Genomic DNA, 21,943 nt, shown 5'->3' with positions numbered 1-21,943 from the left:
CTCTCACACAGATCCCGACTCTTTCCTCATTGTTCCAACTCCTCTTGTTTTGTTTCTGTTGGGACGAGATCTCTTTGGTTTCCTTTTGGTTCCGGATTGTTTCTGATATGAGCCAATTTTCCTTAAGAGATTAGATATTGCGTTTTAACAAACCCTGATGGCATTTATGGAGATGAATGAGATGCTTTCTCTGACCAATTAAGTTAATAAAACATAATAATAGATTTCCCGATAATTTAATAATCTTATTTGCTAGAAAAAGTCCTGCCCAGAAACGACGCATTACCTTCCTAAGGTAGCTTTGAAGGTTTTAGGATTGTAAAGATTTATTATGCTTTTGTATCCTGCATATGTGTATTTACTTGCATGATTTTATGTGTACTACATGTGTGCATGAGCCCATGGAAGCCATAAGAGGGGGTTGGATCCTCTGGAAGTGGAGTTACAGATGTTTGTGAGCTATGATGTGGGTTTTGGGACTCGAACCCCTGTCCTCAGCAAGAGCAGCAAGCACTCTTAATTAGCTGTCTCTCCAGCTCCTTAGTGAGTACTTTAATTGGGATGTTTCTATCTACACTTGTAAGTGGAACTGGCTTAACGGGTTGCGTCTGGAGACTAATCTTTGCCAGATGCTTGTATTCAGTTATTCCAAGCGTGTACAGTAAATGATAAGGCCCTCTATATTGTTCTGTACTCCAGAAAGGATTTCCTTGCACAGATTTTTTTTTATCCCAGTGACTTCTATAAATACATCCTTAAAAAGGAACGAGGCATTTTATGTAAGTGGCCAGCATGAATGTACTTTGAGGGGTGTGTGTGTGTGTGTGTGTGTGTGTGTGTGTGTGTAATGAATGCATGTTTCTGTGCATACATATGCAGAAGCCAGAGCAGGACATTGGAGGACCTGATCTATCTCTCTTCACTTTACTCCATTGAGACTCTGCTTCTTACTGAACCTGGAGCTAAAGTGGGGACCAGCAAGCTCTATTAATCCTATGGGCTCACGGTGTTGCTAGTACAGATACATATGGCCAAGCCTTGCTAGAGATTTGAACTCATGTCCTAATGTTTATACAACAAGCATTCATACTCACCGAGCCAAGTTCTCGGCTCCTAAATCAATTCATGATCAACATTGTCCTCCCTCCTGGTTCCCAGCATGTGCCGATTTGGTTATTCCTGGTTTTTCTGGCACTTATCCTCTATCTGATTGAGCATTATGCTCTCAGGACTGTTTATGTTTCATCTTCTCAGCTGCATTAGAAGTTGGCTGCAGCCTTCTAAAAGAATCCCAAATTAATGACCCCATCACTTTGACTTTCTAAATTAGATGTGGTCAAGGATGTGTCATTTGTACCAGTATTAACCTCTGCTGCTGAGGGCTGAGGGCTGAGGCCTGGGCTCATCTATGGGCATAAAGGTAAGTATTTTGGAGGCAGTTTGATTGTATATCCATTTAACAAAATAATATTAGCTCAGGATGACTCAGAGCTCAGGCCTATGAGTGCTGAGACATCAGTGTGTGGACAGGGTTTAGTGCCATGCACAAGTTCTATACTGTCTGAGCCATCAGTGTGGACAGGGTTACAGTGCCAGGCGTAAGTTCCATATTGTGGAGTGAGCTTTGTATCTAATCAGAAAGTAGTTGGTTACCTCTATAATATTCGTACCACTATTGCACCAGTGGGTAGATCTTGGCAATCTCGTAGCCCGCAGAGTTCACAGTGATGGATGACCTGTTCCTCTCAGTAGCCTGCATAGGGCCTTCTGTCACCATGAAAGGCAGCTGGTAGGGAGAAAGCCTCTGGTCAGAGGCAGCTTGATCTCTCCACGTCCTGTGACCCCACTCCAAAAACTCAAAGGGAGGAGGGGACACCACGCCTGATACTGAGAATTTTGTTTGATAGTCTCTTGTGTGCTGGTGAGCATTATCCCCTTCATGGAGAGCAATTTCACTTAAACTTTATATATATTTATGCTTTATGTAAAATATTATATTTATATAAATATAAACTACACACACACACACACACACACGTATATATCTTATAAAATATCAAGTTTCCATGTGGCATTTTTCAGCAATCTTAGTGTCAGTTATCCCCTTTGCATTTTCTCCTGTGTTCTGCTCCCTCACCCCGCTTCCCAGTGAGCCCTGGCCCCATTGTTCTCTTCCCCCTCACACTACCAGTGCTCCATTAGTCTTGGATTCCATGCTACCATCTCTCCTGTGGTGTCAAAGAATTCTTCCTTCTTGGCTTAACAGCTTCTCATCTATTGTGATGATGAGGCTAGGAGCCCTGGGCTATGTTTATAAATGCACTGAGTATGGGGGAAAAGATAAAAGCACAATAGCCAAACCATACATATACCTACATTTCTCGGTCAAAGCCTGTAGGAGCTTGGCAAAACAAAACAAAATGAAACAAAAATCACTAATCTCTCTCTCTGTCTCTGTCTCTCTGTCTCTGTCTCTCTGTCTCTGTCTCTCTCTCTCTGTCTCTCTGTCTCTGTCTCTCTGTCTCTGTCTCTCTGTCTCTGTCTCTCTCTCTCTGTCTCTGTCTCTCTGTCTCTGTCTCTCTGTCTCTCTGTCTCTGTCTCTGTCTCTCTGTCTCTCTGTCTCTGTCTCTCTGTCTCTCTGTCTCTCTGTCTCTGTCTCTCTCCTGTATCTCCTTGAAATAATAAAAAGGTAGAACATTTCAGAACTTCTTCAGAGGTGTGTTTTCTAATAGTTTCTTTCACTTTTCTGATCTCAATCTCTGCCAAGCACTGATTTTTTTCAATTGCTGCTATTAATAGAAGTAAAGAATAGCCGGGCGTGGTGGCACACGCCTTTAATCCCAGCACTCGGGAGGCAGAGGCAGGCGGATTTCTGAGTTCGAGGCCAGCCTGGTCTACAAAATGAGTTCCAGGACAGCCAGAGCTATACAGAGAAACCCTGTCTCGAAAAACAAACAAACAAACAAACAAACCCAACAACTACAAAAAAAAAGAAGTAAAGAATACAAACATAAAATTTTAGATGATTCTGATGATAGGTTATGAAAGAAGAGAAAATGCTGTAATATTAACAGTGTCATAGTTTTCAAAAGAGATTTAATTTTTTTTGACCCATTTGAGTGCTTGCATGCATGCATGTTCACTGTGTACATGCAGTACTCACAGCTACCAGAAGAGGGCACTGGGCTCCTGAAACTGGAGCCATCTCTCCAGCCCCAGCAGTACCATAAGTTTATAGTTTCTTGTTAGAATTGGTGCAGATGTACACTTATGTTAGTTAATATATCCATGCTCACTCACATGTCCACAGCAGCTCCAAGTACTTTATCAAGAATGACACTACTTTCTCACATAATCTCCTTTGAAGACTGCAGGGAGTATATGGATTCAGATTAGACATGCCTTACTTAAACTATACCACAAAGTTATGTACATAGCAGTGGAATTAGCAGGAAAAGTCAGATCATCAAAATAATAAATGAATTAACGATGCTGAAATCCCCCTAGCTGCCCGAATTGCTTGGATGTCTTTCTCATTTTTCTTCCTCATTCCAGACTTTTTCTTGGTGTTGGTGGTAAATTCTCCAATGAAGAGAGACCAGCTCACTCATCTCTTTTGTCATTCAGGGCATTGCCCTGGTGCCTCCTGGACTGCTGCCACCATGCAGCCCATACAGCCCAGGCAAGAGTGATCAGCCTTAAGCAACATTCCCTCGAAAACTACTATACATGTAATAGAAGTGGTGAGGGGAAATGCTTTAGATAAAGACAGCTTTGAAGGGCTGGGCGTGGTGGCGCACGCCTTTAATCCTAGCACTCGGGAGGCAGAGGCAGGCGGATTTCTGAGTTCAAGGCCAGCCTGGTCTACAGAGTGAGTTCCAGGACAGCCAGGGCTACACAGAGAAACCCTGTCTCGAAAAACCAAAAAAAAAAAAAAAACAAAAAAAAAAAAAAAACCAAAAAAAAAAAAAAAAAAGACAGCTTTGAGATTCCTAGCAGCTGGGTATATGGATCCTGAAGTGGCCACCTCCTGTAGCCAGGCAGGACTTGCGGGGGGGGGGGGAGGACACCAACCACCCACAAAACCTTCAACCCCCAAATTTTCCTGCCTACAAGAAATGCAAGAATAAAGATGGAGCAGAGATTGCGGGGGTGACCAACCAATGACTGGTCCAACTTGAGATCCATCCCATTGGCAAGGACCAATCCTTGACACTATTAATAGTCTGTTATGCTTGCAAAAAGGAGCCTAGTATAAGTGTCCTCTGAGAGGTTCTACCCAACACCTGACCCACCCAAGCAGATGCAGAGACCCACACCCAAAGAACTGGCAGAGCTCAGGAAGTCTTATGGAAGAGTTGGGGGGAGGATTGAGGAACCCGAATGGGGTAGGGACTATACAAGAAGACCAACCGAGTCAACTAACCTAAACCCTTAGGAGCTCCCAGAGACTGAACCAATAACCAAAGAACATACAAGGGCTGGATCTAGGCCCCGTGTACATACGTAGCAGATGTTCAGCTTGGTCTTCACGAGGGTCCCCAACAACTGGAACTGGTTCTGCTGCCTACTTGTGGATCCTGTTCCCTAATGTAGGCTGTCTTGTCTGGCCTCAGTGGGAGAAGTTGTATCTAGTCCTGCAGTGACTTGAGATGCCAGGGTGGGTTGGTACCCAGGAAGGACCTCCTCTTCTCAGAGGTGAAGGGGTGGAGAGAATGTGGGGAGGGGCTGTATGTGGGGGAATGGGAGTAGGGGGGCTGTGGTTGGGATGTAAAGTGAATAAGTAAATTAATGAAAAAAGACAACTTCTTCTTCTTTATTCTCTCATCTTTTCTCTGTGATGTTTGCTCTAGTGGGTAGAGTTACTTTTGGCCACACTTGAAATCTTTGTTCAACACTTTTCAATCAAAGCCACTTTTATAGGACCCCCTGGGTTAGACCACTATCTTGCTAGATCAGCCACAAGCAGGCTACTGGGTTACTAATTAGGGAAGGACTCAACTGAAAATCAGTATTCATGATGAGCCCAAGCGCCCATTTTTGTGACATTATTGCATTGGCATAATTTTCTATTACTGCAGATTGTAAACATCAGCAGAGAACATCAGAAGAAACTCAGCTTGCTCTCCTGGGGATCCAGGGATGCAGCTAGAAGCAGCCTACTCAGAAGTTAAGTGGTCTACCTATCATACCTACTTGTCTAACATGTATTGATTTATTATCTATCAATCTATTAACACTTATATATATATCTAGCTATCCATCAACCAATCATCTACCTATAATATATCCATTTCAATTATCATCTACCTATATATTTATCATCTATTTACCATCTCTCTCTATATATTTTGAATATATGTATAATTATTATAATTATCTACTATGTATCCATTTATCTATCATCTATCTATCTATCTATCTATCTATCTATCTATCTATCTATCATCTATCTATCTATCATTATTTATCTATGTTTGTACTCCCTTTCTCTATCATCTATATTAATTATCAATCAGCCAAAAAATCTCTAGATTTCTATTATTTTTCACACATACTCACATCATGTTGTAAAGATATGCTTAATGACATAGGAAATAATTTATGGTATCAGAATGATATAGTTATAAAGTATATGTGAAAGTCTCTGAGGAGTTATGAAAAGATATTACAACTCATTCATGACAAAAGGCCATACATTTTAGCTTTAATGAAATGCCATATTTCCCCCACCAGCTAGGAAAAATCCTAAAGCTTTAACAATATATTTTGTTGGTATGCAGTGGAGGAGTGAGGACTCTCACACATTGCTAGTGAGAATGTACCTTGATGCAATCCTGTGTAGACAACTGCTCATATTCCACCATTGATCGTTTATACTTTAGACATTCTTAAAAGATAGATGTAAGTGATGTAGCCAAAAGTTGGAAACCATCCAATTCCCACCAATTAATGACTGTAGAAATGATGGTGAAGGTTTAAAGACCAGAACTCTGTGTTCTCAAATAAGCAGAGAAGCCTTGTGTGTGTTGGCACAGAAACATTTCAAGACTTGTTAAGATTAAAAACAGGCTGTAGAAAAATATGCACAATAAGTTGCATTTTGTGAGATGATATTTGTGCTGATTCATATGAATATGTCTCCTAAAAAATGAAGAATAGTATTCATCTGGAAGAATATTTGTCAGTGTATATGCAGTGAAGCTCTTGTCATCTGGAAGAATATTCATCAGTGTATATGCAGTGAAGCTCTTGTCAACTTGACACAAACTAGAGAAGTCTGAGGAGAGGGAAACTCAATTGAGATAATGCCTTTCTGCTTCCAGGTTTCTGCCTGACTTCCTCGACTGTAACGTGGAAGTGTAAGCTGAACAAACCCTTTCCTCCCCAGTTTGCTTTTAGTCATGGTCTTTATCACGACAACAGAAACAAAGCAAGGCATCAGAGTGGTTGGAACAGGAGTCCATAGAGCTTAGAGAGCATAGGAACTTCCATTATACTCCACAATATGCTCATGTTTTAAAATGAAGAATAAAATTGTAACTTATTTTTCGGAAGTGAACATCTGTACGTGTGCATATTTTTGAGGCCCCAAGTCTCCTGTCCATAAAGACAGCACCAACAAGGGCTGACAAGAATTTATCTTATCTTTCTTTAGCTAGTTGGGAAAACTCAAGGTGAAATGACTCATAGAAGTTAGCAGTGCAAAAACAAGAGGTCTGGTAGGTGACAGAGTAGGCGAGGATCGGTCTGATGTGATTTATTTAAAAGCACATTTCTGTAAGGAACATCATCATAGACAGAGGCTACACCTCAAAAGAAAATCTCTCCTATTTATTTTGGGTAGAATATTTTGGTTCACCCTAGAGAAAACATCTTAATAGCTTGCAGCAATAAGAATCTTTGTATTACATTTAATTTTAGGTTGAAAATATGAAATATACAGTGCCCAAACTAACAGATTACCTGTTCTTACATCCTATAAGCAAACACAGATGCCACAATCATCAAATTCAAGAAGTACAATCACAGTGTCCCATCAGAGGCTCTCTCCCCAGGGGCCTCTTCTCCGTCACACTCTTGTCCTTTCTGCAGGAGAAACTGGGACCTTTGCTCTCAGGGTGTCACTTCCTTGCTGGAATTCAATATTCTTCCAACTCATGAGATATTTCAAGGATGTCACTTTGTTACGCTTATTCTAGAATTTTGTAAGAGTCACCGACGGAGCTTCATTTTGCTGGCTTTATTAGTGATACAGGGTGCATCATTAAAAAATCTTTTACTTAGGAACATATGAGATCTCTCCAGCTTAGGTGAGTATGAGGAGGATGCTCTCTGCATTCAGTTCATAGATGCATGAGCGTTGCTAGGGTAGTTCATTATCACCGAGGGAAATTTCTGGGCATGTATAGCTTCTGTTTCTCTAGGTATGATTAGATCATTTTACAATGTGATTTTTCAAATTTAGATTTTTTTTTTCTAGCAGCCAAGAAAAGTTTTCATTGTTTCCATCTTTGTAGAACTTAGAACACTTAAATTGGGTCAAGTCATCAGCTAGTCTGAGGGTGTGTCATGACCTCCTTATGGTTTGAATTTCTGTTTTTCATGCACACTAAATTAAGTTAAATGTCTCTTTATATACCAATTGAATACTAGAACTTACTTTGTAATGTACACGTTTAATACTTAGTCTATTTTTTATCCTGGGCTACCTGTCTTTCACAATTCTTCACTGAATTTGTGTATTATCAAAGGATCTGAATGATGAATGTTAGCTTTGGAAGTTCACCATGTAGTCAGAAGGCATTTCTGATATTTTACACAATACTTCTATGTTATTAATTTCTTGGTACAAACAATCTATCAGGAATGGAGCTTAAGCATCTGCTTAGCCTCCTGTCTGCCTGGCAGCCACCTGACCGATGACTGTTGCTGATAGCAGCAGTCAGCATTCATTAGACCTTTGCCACGTGTGGGACCCTCAGCCCTACACTTCATGTGAGTTATTTGCTGCTTATATTAGTGACTTGTCTTGTTGCTGTGACAAAAAAACCTGGAGAAAAAGCAACTTAAGGAAGGAAGGTTACTTTGGTCCACACTGTAAGGAGATATAGTCTGTTATAGAGGAGAAAGCATGGAGGCAGGAGCCCAAGGTGGGTGGTCACTTTGCATCTACAGTCAGGAAGCAGAAGAGATGAATGCCCACACTCAGCTTGCTTTCCTTATAAATCCAATCCTGGATGTTAGTCCAGGGCTTGGTGCCACCATATGCAGGCTGCATCTTCCTTTCTCAGTTAAACCTTTCTGGGAACACTCTCCCACCTAGAGATGTGTTTTCATGGTAAGCCTAGATCTTGTCAAATTGGCTGTTAGGATTAACCATCACACTTACTTCTCGAAATACGTCCATATGGAGTACACTAGCAGACTCGAAGCCTTAAACTGACTCTTAATGATTAAAGTGGAAGGTGATAAGGCTAGGGGCTGATCTCATTGAACAGGAGTCACCTGTTCACCCCAATTATCCCAATGCCTCACGCAGAGTTTCCATCTGATATTAACTTCAGGATTATTGTGTACTATGGAAATGACAATCATTAGTTCTAAAAAAGAGAATGTAAACATGTTAAAATTCAAGCCTCTAGAAGTATAGCATAATACATTATAGAGGATACCAACACACAGAAAATAGCACTTGATGTGGAAACTGTTATGCTCTTGAATTATGTTTGCATCATAGTCAGTGTATGGATGGATGGCAAATAGGTTTTTTTAAACTTAGTATTAGAAAACAAAGGTATTATATATCTCTTGATTAAATTATCTCAAATGCTCACAACCCAGTCATGTTTTATAGGTTACTATCTTTCTAATAACCGTTAACTTGACAAAACCTAGAATCATTCAAAAAAAGATCATGATTAAATAATTGTCATTGTGAGGTTGACTTGTCTTTTAAGGATTGTCTTGATTGCCTTAATTGACATGAAAGGGCCCAGCCCACTGTGGGAAGCACCATTCTCTAGGCACATGGTGGAGCTATGTAGGACAGCTGGGTATTAGAGAGCCAGAGAGTGGGCCAGCAAGCAGTGCTCATCTGTGATTCCTTTTTAAAGCTTCTGCCTTGCGTTTCCTCAATGAAGTACGGTGACCTCAGAGCGTGAGCCGAATAAACCCTATCCTTCATGAGCTTTCTTTTGGTCAGAGTGCTTTATTGTGGCGACAGACTGAAATTAGAACAGTAGCTGTGTAAAAATAAACAGTGACAGCAGACCGACCCACACAGCCGTAACACCTCCTCCCTCTGAGTTCTCAAAACCAGGAAAGATGACAGTCCCATTGCATTGTGTTGAGCCTCAAAGGAAATTTCTAGTCATTAATAAACGCAAATCAACAAGATGTTCTCAAGCAAGTCTCCAAGTATCACTGTTTGTTGACTAAAACCCCACAGTTGTGTGGGAAGAGCAAGCTATTCAGAGTTCAGCTTTAAATTTGTTGTAAGATTAAAGAGCTTGTGTGTATCTTGAAAGGTAGCTCGGGTTTTGTTTTTGTTCTTATGAGGAATTTTAACAGAGGTATTTTTTACCTTGCTTGGAGGAAACCTGGCTGGGTCCTGTTCACAGGTCTGTACAGTTGTTGGAGCCAGACCCTTTGTCCCACTGAGACCTTGCTCATATTTGTAGCTTCCCCAGAAAGACTTATTTTACAGCATCTTCCTATAGGCTGAGCATTCACCCTCCACTGCTTCTGGATCAGATGCCTTTGTTGGTGTCTGGAGAGCCATGTCTCAGTCTCATGCATTGTTTCCTGGCAAGCCACTCTTCTATGTTCCATGTACCAGATACACCAGAGTGGCTGTGTAACAGGCTTTGGAAGTCTCAGATCTAAGTGGCATGACAGATACCATGCTTTATCTTAGCATTTAGTAAATTTAAAGGCCACACAATTACACTGTTGTCCAATGAATTCGGTTCATAAGTCCTGTTTGACATTTATAAGTTTACAACGCAAGATATGCCTCATTTCATCTGATACTCATGACGCTCGTTTACAGGAAACAATGTTTTATTTTCTTCCATTTGAGGAAAGATGAGATGTTGCGATCACACAGCTAGTGGCAATTCATAATTAAAATTTCAGTTCTTCAGTTTCTAGCATCAGTACTGTTTTTGATTCGAATAACGAGCCTGAGTTTAGAGGACTTCAGTGAGTTTTTCCAAAGACCCAATTTATCCTGGCTCTCTCAGTCCACAAAAATGGATGCTTATATAAGCTTCATATCACCCTTCAGCTGGGTGGAACAAGGTAAAAAATAAGGAATTTTGGTGTTGCCTCCAGGGCAAGAAGCATTAGGGAAAATTCCTAAGACAACTTGTAAAATACTCTTTGTGACCAGCCCTCCTCTTACAAGACAAGCAGGCTTGCTTGTCTGTGTTCTAAAACCCCTAGACATTAAGAAGTTCTCAATGCTTGCATCTCATCGGGATATCTCATTTCTCACACTGTAAACTCCTGAAAGAGCTTTGGATCGATGCTTCCCTCGAGGCAGCTTATGAGCTAAGAGATTCAAGGGTAGTGACATTGTATAGGAGGAAGAAAGGGGGCAGGGAGTGGGGCTGTGGTATATATAGGAAAGAGGGGTTGTCTATCACATGTGTCCCATGGTACCAGCTACCACATGAGTGATGGCCACTTAATTTCATTAGGAAATTGCAGACAGTGTAAAACACATGCTGCAGAGGGGTTCTATCAGAGGGGAGAGGAGCAGGCCATTGTTGAGAGAGACTGGAGTGGAGCCATTCCCGTCTTCCAGTATGCTGTGCCTGGGACAGTGACATCACAGAAACATAGATCCTGGCAGGGAAGCGTCTTAGACAAAAGGCCCAAGAGGGATGGTGGAGCACTCAAAGGGTCTGTTGTTCCAGGAAGCCAGGATGTGCCTGTCATGGCAACTAGGTCTTACTATTCTTAATAAATCTTTCACAGTATTGGGGGCACCATCCCCTAACAGTGGTAGATGTATCAACAACATGTCAGAGCAGTGGATGTGAGGAAGTCGGGCAGACGCGTGTGAAATCTTCCCTGATACAAGAATAGAGAAGTGAAAAGGAAGTGGTTAGGACAAGGAAGGTTATGCACAGCACAGAGCGGCTTCCAAGCTGATCACAAGCCTAGCAAATCTCTACTCACGCTTTCTCATAAGTCCTGTTGGGATGCTCTGGCCACTCAATCATGCACACGACTCTGCTGGGCATGGTCTCTGTGGTGGAGTAGTAGCCCTGTGGAAAGGCCAGCAGGAGAGCCAGGACCCAGATGACAAAGATGACCACTTTGGTAGCAGTGGCCGATAGCCGGGGCTGGAGAGGGTGGATGATGGCCATGTATCTGCAGTACAGAAGAGAGGACAACGTTCTGTCAACATGTGCTTTTCCTGCCCACAAAAATTCCCAGAAACCCACTGGTTTACAATATTTGTGTTTGTCTATGAATGGAGGCCAGGAGCCAACCCCCAATGTCCTTCCCCAGAAACCATCCATGCAGTCTTTTGAGACAAACTCTCTCTGGACCCTGAGGCTCAGCAATTAGGCTAAGCTAGCTGGCCATAGCTAAGCTACGGCAATCTGCCTGACCCTGTCTGCACAATGCCAGGATTACAGGTATACTGCACCATGCTCCAACTCTTCCCCATGAATTCTGGGGATCAAAGTCAGGTCCTTTTCAGGGTGGGTGAGGGAGAGCTTGAGGGATGGCTTGGAGGTTAAGGCCTCATGCTCTACAACTATGGATACCAAAGTTCAGATCCCAACACCTATGTAACCAGCTGGGTGTCTCCACAAATGCCTGTAACTCTAGGTCCCGGGGGATCAGGTGGAGGATGATTGCTGGGGCTGGCTTCCACCCTGGCCAAGTTATGAGCTCTGGGTTCAGGAGAGACCCTGCCTCAGTGGACTAACTCAGGTCCTCCTGCTTACACAGGAGGCACTCAGTGACTCAGAGCACAGTGACCAGGCTCTCTCCCATGGCCCCTCTCAGTGATTATTTACAAGTATCGTCTGAACTTTTTTTTTTTTTTTTTATGGTCTATCCTTAGATATCTGACTTATGACACACAATGCTAAAAACTCATAAGGAATGTCAGAGAGAGTTTTCAAAAGTTGAGAATCCATCTAGCAATGTTCTAAGAAGGATTTTCATTATTGATATGCCTGTAGTGCATATCGGATGGTCAAATATGTGTCAGCGGCTTACAAAATGAGAAAAATGACATGTTGTAAGTACTTCCAACGTCAGGAGTTTTATTCTTGAGGCTAGAAAGATGATTCAGTGGTTAAGAGCCTTTACTGTTCTTCCAGATGATCTGAATTTGGTTCTTAGGACTCCCACTGGATGCTCATAACTGACCATCACATCATTCCAGCTCCAGGGAATCTGACGCCCTCTTCTGGCCTCCTTAGGCAATTGCATTTATATGTACATACACTCACACATACACACATACATATACATAATTAAATAAAATAAACAGAAAAAAAGGAATTTCCCCTGCCCCTTTCCCTCCTGGTGACAGACTGAACCCAGGACCTTGTTCTTGTCAGGCCATTGCTCTATACTGAGCTACACCCCCAGCCTTCTTTTGTACGCTGTTGTGATTAAGGGACACTGTTGACAGGAATACAGCTAAGCACTACAGAAGAGCTCTCAGTCTGCATAGCTGCGCTGTGGTAGTACCCTGAGGTGACCTGGCCTTGTGACCCTGCAGCCAGTCTCAGCTTGTGGAAACATGTGAGTGCTTGCATAACAATTAAAAGGCCAGATGCATTTTCAGGCCACGCCCTCCTTCGACAGAATGTGATTGCAGCTGGTTAAGAGTTCTTACGCAGCATTAGAAAAGCTTAGCGATGAGCTGGGTGTGTATTAAGGGCTCAATTGGGAGAGTGGCATCAGCTCCCACCTGGGCGATGGAGTGTGATTTCATGAGGAAACCCTAGACACAGTGTAAAACACAAACCTCAAAGGGATTGCACCAGAGGGAGGGAGAGGGGGAGGAGGAGAGGGAGGGGGGAGAGGGAGGGGGAGAGGGAGGAGGAGAGGGAGGGGGAGAGGGAGTTCATTGCTCTGCTCCACTAGTAACTTTTGAGAACCTTTGGAATGGAGACATGCTCACCATACATAGGTGCTGGGATCTGGACCCCAGTCTTCACAGTTGTAGAGCATGAGGCCATAACAAAGAAATTTACATTACAGTGCATAACAGCAGCCGATTTACAGTTTTGCAATAGCAATGACAATAATGTTGTGGTTGGGGGGGAGGGGTCACCACAACCTGAAGAACTGTATTAAAGGGCCACAGCATTAGAAAGGTTGAGAACCATTGTCTTAGAGAGTCAGCCATTCTGGGGTCCCCTCACACCTGTGGTCTAGTTTTAAAGATGTCACCTTGATAGGTCGTCCCCATGTCCAAAGCTGTGCCTAGCTTCTGAGATGCCACAGGGATCTGAGGCCAAGCAGACAGGACAATCTGCACTTCACATCACACAATGATCCTGCCTGTCCCTTTGAAAAGGTACCTCCTGGTGTGTATTTTTCTTACTAATTGTTTTGATCCACTTATTTAAAATGTTCGCTTTCCTCTCAGAGTGGGGATGGTATTTTACGTATTCACTGGGGTCTAAACGTGGTCTGACAGCAGGTGTTATGGGTTTCTGTGGGACAGGAAGTCCGATGTAGACTTCAGCCATACACAAACATCTGTACAGCTGTCAGCTGGCTCCACAGAACCCTGGGTAATTGTTTTACTGTATTCTCTGGTCTCCCAGGAACTCTGGTCAGAGACTGGGCCCAGGTTACTAGTAGAGCAATTTCAGACAGTACCTCCTGGGTGCAGAGCGCTGGCATCCCTTCAGGAGGCTACAAGCATCTCTTTCCAGGGACAGCAGGCACGTTCATGAACAGCCACAATCACAACAGCAGACAAATGACCTCAAGTGGAAAGTGGATCAACACCTCAACACCTGAAGGATGTTGTGGAGGCAAGAAGCCTCCGAATGGAGGTGGCCTTAAAGATTTGGGCTAAGCCTGGCGGCATCCTGCTCTGGGATTGGAGCTGTCTCCTTCTGGGTTGGGATTAGGTCCGCCATTCTGGAAGGTTTGAAAGTTTGATTAGGACAGAGGCTTAAAACTTCAGCTTTCTCAGTCGTCGGTGCTGGGGTCTGGGTTTCCCTTTTTGGGTTGTAAGAACAAGGACTGTGGCCATGCTCTGCATGGGGAAGCAGGATGTCCGGAAGATGCTTCAGGCTAGCCTTTTTATAAACATTAAGAAGGGATGTTAGGGCTATAGAAGTGGCCCTGTTGGTGAAGCACTTGCCATGTAAGTATGAGGGTTGGGGAGTGAGATCCCCAGAAGCCACATTAAAAGGGGGGGTGTGGCGGCACACACTTGCGATGCCAGCGCGATGAGGTGAGTGAAGTGAAGACAGGATAATCTTAGAGGCTGAACAATGAGAGAACCTGCCTCAGAAACAAGGTGAAAAGATCCCGAGGAATGATCTCTGTGGCTGACCTCTGGTCTCTACGTGCCTGTGCACACACACAAACACACACGCACCCTCACCCAATACACAACATTAAAAGGAAAGAAGTTGTGAATCCCTAGGAATTCTGCATCTTTCATCAAGGCTTCCTGCTGCAACTCCAAAGCTGTGGTAGAAGCCATGGAGATGTCCTATCTCTTCCAGCCCTGTGCAGATGCCCACCCTCACTGGCAGCTGTGTACTCCCAGGCTTTGAACGAGAGAGAGAGAGAGAGAGAGAGAGAGAGAGAGAGAGAGAGAGAGAGAGGCCCGCAGGGGAGCGCACAGTAATTACAGCACCCTCTTTTAGTATGATCTCAGATGCAAGGTTTTAATTTGCTTTTAACTCAGGATAAATGCTCATGCTTAAATAAACGAATCCCATTGGCCATCCCCAAACTGGTGATATGCCACTTAGAATGGAATGTGACTATGCTTTAGCGGGGTTTGCATCAGTGCACTGGCCAAATGTCCCCAGATGGGTGGCAGAAAGCCATATCTTATCTTTACTACAAACATTGCTGCTTGAAAGCCCATTTCAGTCAACTCTGTGCCGTTCCTTTAGACTAGCAGCCATTTTGGTGACAAACGAGTGAATTACCTATAGAAACGCCAAGTTAGCACCAAAGATTGGCTTCTAAAGTGACATGTTTCTGCTTGTCCAAACCTAGTTATAAATTTCTCTTGCTCTCGCCTTTTTCTTCTTCCTTCTCCCTGTCTGCCTCTGTGACTCTGGGCCTGCATCTGTCTCAGTCTCTCCTTTCTCCTCTCCTGTGGGTTGTGTAACACACGTTTTTTTCTTCTCTACGCAGTGGTTAGCCTCACTTGAACAACCCATATCACTTAGGCATTTTCTCCCTACGCTGCATCCTTAGCTTGTGTTGCATTTACGTAGAGTGCCTTTATCTGGACCCATCCTCAGAAACTCCTTTTTATTTGATTATACGATATTACCATGCAAGTGCTTCAAGCCCTAGGAAAATACATTTAATAAATATTTATTGACTGTTCCATGCTCATGGGACACCAAGGCAGCCAATTAAATGTCTTTCTGCCTTGCACATTAATCACCAGGCTGCCGGAGCCAGGGGTCCAGAGGCTGCGAAGCGTGTAGGCTATGTTCTTGACTTCGGGTTTCTCAGCCTTATAGAAGCCTGTCAGCTCTTACTGGAGCTGCGTGTGACCTCCTAGCTAAAATCTGGAGGCATAGTTCCTTTTGGTAATAATGTTTTATAAAAAGAAACCCTGAGGAAGCATCCTCTTAACCTGGAAAAGTGTAAAATGTACAGTTTTGTTGTGGATAAAGTCTTTTTGTAAAAGGAAAGAATCCGCTTTTCTCCAGTGGCTCAGTCCTGACTTCCTGTTAGTCCAGCCCCAGGCCACCGGGCAGAGGATTGTCCCTAAAGCCAAACCCTTCACCTGAAATCAACTCAGTCACCCCTCATTCTTTTCCAGCATGGTAATGAATTCTATGTCCCTGAGCTCGGATGCCCACAGATAGAGTATGGCTGTAGATCAAAGGTTAGCAAACTTCTATAATGACTGGAGAGCAAATACAGGTTTCAGGGTCCATTGTCTTTCTCATTGCTATGCAACCCTGCCATTGTGGTGTCAAAACAGCCATAGATGAGAAGGAAACTATTGGATATAACTGTGCGCCAATAAAGCTTTATTTACAGGGACACGGTGGGCTGGATCTGAGCTTCGTTGTTTATGGAGAGTGATGAATAAGAGGAATTAGAACAAGAGGCTATTATCTTTAGAAACACGTTTCTCCTTCACCAGCGTGTGCACAGAGTGAAGTCAACACACGGCAAGTCTGTCACCAGGAGGATGGGGATCATCTTCTGCAGGGCACTACTCTGAATCCTGTCCCCATCTGAGCGCACAGGTCTCTCAGGCAAGGACTCTTTTGATCTCAGTCTTTTCCTGTCTGGCTCCGGCTTCGGTCCACAGCCTGGCTCCATCACCCTTGCCTCTGTGGAAGGATCTGATGAGCATCTTCAATGCTCTAGATATCACTCTGTGCTGGCCACAGCTCACTTATCTTTCTATTTGCCTGTCTGTCTCCCCTTTCTGTCTTTCACAGAAGCGTTCCCTTAGTGCTTGGGATCTAGTAATATTCAGTGAATACTTACTGAATAAATGAGTATGCAAATTTCTTGGCATATAGAAGGGACCCCTTAAATAGGTGTTTAAAAGCAAATTCAAAACAGACATATATGCTATAGCTTTATTATTCCCAATCTGAATAGGTGCATGACTGCTAAATGAGAATAATCATTGTTCAAAGTATTTTCTATTCAGTGGGTGGCCAAGAGCATCCTGTAGGAGTGACCCTACTGGTCTCTAGTCCTTGGATATTCCCATCCTTTGATTTTTCAACCCTTTGACAATTTTCAATATTTGTCCATTGACTAACATGTGCACAGACAGTATGCTGGGAGCCACATAGGGGTCATCTTCTGCTAGGTCATCTTCTGGAACATCTTTTCTGAGAAAGTGCCCCATCTTTCCTCTTCCTTCCTCCTCCCATTGCAAAGGACACAGCACTTTTAACTAGAGGTCATTATTATTTCATCAGCTAAGAGTTTGATCTGGGCCATTATTTTTATCAATGAACTACAGAGATTTAAATTAGAAAGTTGGCATGATTTTCTAAATTAAATTTCATAAAACAATTCAAGCTTTTAGATAAACTCATAGCTATAGCCAAAGAGGTCTTTGGCTGTACCCCAGAGGTGGTACAAAGATCACAGAAAACATTTCCAGAGTCCCTCATGTGGGGACTGATTCTGTGCCCATTCTGTAAGGCACACGTTTCTTACTCCAGTGGTTCATCAACGACTTACTTACTTCAAACACTGCCAGCAGGTAGGAGGGACACCACCAACAAGAACAAAAGAAATGGATGTGAGGCAGATGGGATTGAGAACCTGTGACAGTCTGAGGAGAAGTGAAGCGAAGGACAGGTTGCAGCCTACTGTTGCCAGAGATTCCTGCTTTATGTGTGGTCCAAGAGGGCTCAGGGTAGTTTGAAAAAGAGTCAGATAAAGAGTCCCCAGGCCATTGGGGGACATGATATCTATTGTAGAGAACAATGAGAGGAAGTGATCTGAGACCCCACAGACAAGGGACCAGTTCTGGAGCACGTTTCCTAAGCCACTGACATCTGTAGAAACTCTCCCATCCTTTAAACATGCATTTTTAGGCCAACTTTTTATCTTTTGGGAAACAATTTGGGTTGTTGTAGAATTGTATGGCCTTCAGCTGACTGCTCTCCCACATTCCTGTTAGCTGTGGCTCCTTATGCCATCCTCACATTCCGTCTTCCAAGAGGATAATTTATGTTCCTGTTCCTATCACAGGACTGTGCTCATCCCCAGGACACGACGCACACCCATCTCTCTCCCAATCTTCTGGGAGCCTTGGGTAATCATCAAAAGCTTGCCTGCTTGCAGGGGACTTTCCCCCTGTCCTTTCAGCAGCTTCAAGCCACCAGCTCCTTGTAGAGCTCACAGACCAAGAGGCAAAACGCAACGGGCTGGAGGCATGAGCTGTGTGTCCTTTCCTTGAGGACTCCTGCAAAGCTATTTTGGAATGTAAGACACAAAGCTTGGATAGATAACCTTCTCTGGTTGGGAAAGTGTAGAAGGTGACTCTTCAGGTGACAAAGGCATCTAAAGTCGGATGTGATTGATTGGGAAAACGCAATGAAATCCAAAACCAAACCAAGTCTAACCTGAGCCTCTCTGCCAGCAGTGGTGGACCAGGCACCAGTGGCGGCGGCAGTTTCTGCAACACACAAAGGTCTCCTATCTGCTATGGGAAAGAAACCTGTTATTTTGTATAACCCTGTTTACAATGAAGCTCATTATCCTGCATAATAACTTAAAATTAATAAAAATAGGGCAAATTGGGGTGGAGGCTGGGGGAGATGGCTTAACCGAGTGCTCACTGCGCAAGCGTGAGGATCTGTGCCTGGATCCCCAGCACCAAGGCACAAAGCTGGATAACGTAGTGGTGTGTTGTGTGTGTCTGCTGGGGAGACAGGCAGATTCCTGAGAGTTCATTGCCTGGCCAGCCTAGCCAGGGAGCTCTCAGCTCAGAGTCCCTGTCTCAAAAATAAACAAACAAACAAACAAACAAACAAATAAATAAGGCGGAGAATGATCAAGGAAGACACTCAACATCGATCTCTGGCCTCCGCCTAGATACACACCTGCAGGCATGCCGGCCGGCTTAAGCACGGGCACACACACATACACCATACACGCAAAAGAACAAAACTCATACCTTATATGTGTATGAACACATCAAAGTGATGCATTATTTCCTGCACTACAATATTAGGAGGAAAATAGGATAGAAATAAATCCCATGCCTCAGGGTTGGCTTGAAGCTGAGGGTGGGGAGCTTAGGTAGGGTGGGAAGGCTTGCCAGATTTTGTTTTTGGCCTTTTTCCTGTGTGCAAAGACAATGGAACGATGTAGTCACTGTTGTGGGAGTGCATTCATAGATTGTCCAGTCACTGGAAATCACTAAGGAAGTTTTTTAAAAGTTTGCAAGCAGAACTATGCAATAATCCAGTTATACCACTTCTTGGCATTTCCCCCAAAGGATTCTAGGTGAGGGACAGCCAGCATTTTGACATTGTAACACGATGTTGTTATCTGTAAGTGTGTGGGACAACATTCCTAGTTGTGCAGGAGTACATGTGGTCTAAACAGCACAGGTTGGACATGCCTACCCAAGTCAACACAGCACAGAGACCTGCACACCCATGTCAGTTACTGAACTGTTCACAGCAATCAAGTTCTGGAGTTGACCTGTATCTGCCAGTAGATGAGCAAATAAAGAAAACATGCTATATATACACAATAGAGTATTTTCATTTGTAAAAGAAGAAAATGAGATTATGTCATTTAATGGAAAATGGACACTACCAGAGATCATCATTTTCAGTGAAATAAGTTAGATGCTGAAAGACAAAAATTACATGTGCTCTTCTGCTTGGGGATTCTAACCTGTGTGTGTGTACTTGTGTGGTGATGTGTGTATGTGTGTGTGTGTGTGTGTGTGTGTGTGTGCGTGTGCGCGTGCATGTAGTTGCATTTATTGCCTGTGTGTACATGCATGCATGGACTTCCAAAGTCCACTTCTAGTAGCATTCTCTAATTCTTCCCATCTTAGTTTCTGAGACAAAGTCTTTCCAAATAGAGCTCACCACTTGGATAAGCCAGTGGGCACATGAGCCCTGGGGATCTACTTGTCTCTAACACTCCCACACTAGTACTGGAGTTACAGATACATGCATCCATGCCTGGATTTTGTGTATTGTTGGGAATCTCATGTTTATGTAGCAAGTGCTTTACCCACTGGGCTATGTTCCTAACCCCTAAAGCACAAAACCATTTATCCTATATACAACATATGAATATATATAATATACCATGTGTTCACACACTTACCTATCTATCTATCTATCTATCTATCTATCTATCTATCTATCTATCTATCTATCTATCTATCTAACAGGAATGTATTATTACACACACACACACACACACACACACACACACACACACACACTCATATATGACAGGAAAGGAGAAGGGACAAAGGGGCACGAGGGAAGGGAGGAGAATAAGTGTGGGAGAGGAAAAGTGTGGATATGATCAAAGTATGTGACACATGTGAAAGAGTGTTTCTCTATGAAGTCAGCACTAATATACACCAAGAAAACACACTGACAAAGGGGCAGCAGAGGGGAGTCAGGAGATGCCCCCTCCTCTGGTCTCAGTTTGAAGGTTCTGGTCAAACAAACTGCTGGCCATTGCATCTCTGATGTCTGCTTTTTTTTTTCCCCCTTGGGGATTTCACACTTAAGTCAGGGATCAGCACTAGGGGTGTTGCTATGTTCCTCACAGAAGTTTCTGCTGGGCCGCATCCTTCCAGCCCACAGGAGGAGGCTACTAGGACACACTCTGCTTCTTGGTGGCACTTCTACTTCGAGATTTGGAACTGAAGATGAGTAGGAAGTCTGGGGCATGTTCAAGAGGCTCCATGACCAGAAAGAAACCTGATGGTCAACCTTGGCTCCAGAGGCAGGAGCAAAGGGAGAGCTACGGGTTTTACGTCCTTGGTATTTTAATTACTACTTAATTACTACTAGATTACCTGATAATGGAGGGAAGATCACATCCGGGGCTCCTTTCCCTATTGGCACTGTGCTCTGGGGCTCTGTCACTGTCAGAATATCTAACTACCTCTCTAGGTGGGATCATACTCTGTACTTGCAACCTTGAAAGGCCCCAAGTCCCCAGGCCACAAGGTAGCAGGGCCCATGAGAAGGCTGGGAAATCATCAGTATGATGACTGTGCTGAATAGGGGGGAGTCATCCTGATATGGAGTGTATGCTTGACGTGGGCACCCTTGCACATTCTTGTGTTTTATTATCCAGTGTAAATTCTACAATGATTGATTGACTCATCAACTTTTTTGTTAAAACAAAGTGTTTTGTTTTTTATTTTTTGAACAATAAGGTATATGTAAACAAAAGCTCATGTTCAATGAAAAGCAAATCCTGGATTTCTGCTTTTCCATAGAGTTTCTGATGCATGGGTAACAGACACACAGCAGTGAGACTTTTAACTTCCATGGGTCCAAAATATTGCTATAGGAAGTGAGAAGACAAGGCTGGTGAATCTGCACCGGCATTGGCACCACAAAGCTAATAGGGAGGGTGAAAGGGGTGCAGTGGAGGCCAGAAGACAGCTATAATCGCCCTTCTGCAGGAGAGTTCTCCACCTTGGCTCTGGAGACAAGACCCATTACTGAAACCTGAGGCTCTGGGGTTCTGCATTTGCTTCTGGCCACTGGGTAACAGGCGACTGCTTCCCTCTACTTCCGCATCTCTGGGATTACAGATTCCAGCCAACGCACCTGGCTTTTCCTGTGGGTCCTGGGGATTGAACTTGGGACCTTTATGTTTGCACAACAAACACTTTTTTTATTTTTGACTGAGCCATTTTCCTAGCCATGCAGGTAGACAAGGCGCCCCGTGCTTGTGAATCCAGCACTCAGAAAGGTGAAGCAGAAGGATCAGAGGGGGAGGGTTGTTACATACTGGGGCCTTGTTTGCTTGTTAAGGGCAGTTGTTCCTAAAGATACTGAGATGGTGTTCTTACGAAGGGCAGGGAGCATTCGCTCGCCTACCTGAGAAACACGAGTTTTTATTTAGATGAAATTATTAATTTTAGTCATTTCCAATTTCAATTTTCCTGTCGCATGTACAAAAGATCAAGTCATAGCTATTAATCCCTTGGCTCAGTTAGCAGAAGAACCTGCCAAAGAGCTAAATGATTCTAATT

At 43.5% G+C, this 21,943-nt stretch overlaps 1 protein-coding gene across 1 annotated transcript in view; it reads right to left on the bottom strand.

The window, feature by feature from the left end:
• Tacr1 (tachykinin receptor 1) overlaps positions 1-21,943 on the bottom strand; it is a 153,926-nt gene that overhangs the window by 54,027 nt on the left and 77,956 nt on the right. Inside the window, exon 2 of the mRNA XM_021191017.2 lies at positions 11,191-11,385. Coding sequence (XP_021046676.1) covers positions 11,191-11,385 — 195 coding nt within the window. The remainder of the gene's footprint in view (positions 1-11,190; positions 11,386-21,943) is intronic.

This window comes from Mus pahari, chromosome 2 (assembly GCF_900095145.1).
Source record: "Mus pahari chromosome 2, PAHARI_EIJ_v1.1, whole genome shotgun sequence".
Classification (NCBI taxonomy): domain Eukaryota; kingdom Metazoa; phylum Chordata; class Mammalia; order Rodentia; family Muridae; genus Mus; species Mus pahari.
The sequence above is the reverse complement of the archived record's forward strand: the minus strand, read 5'-3'. Positions and strand labels throughout refer to the sequence as shown.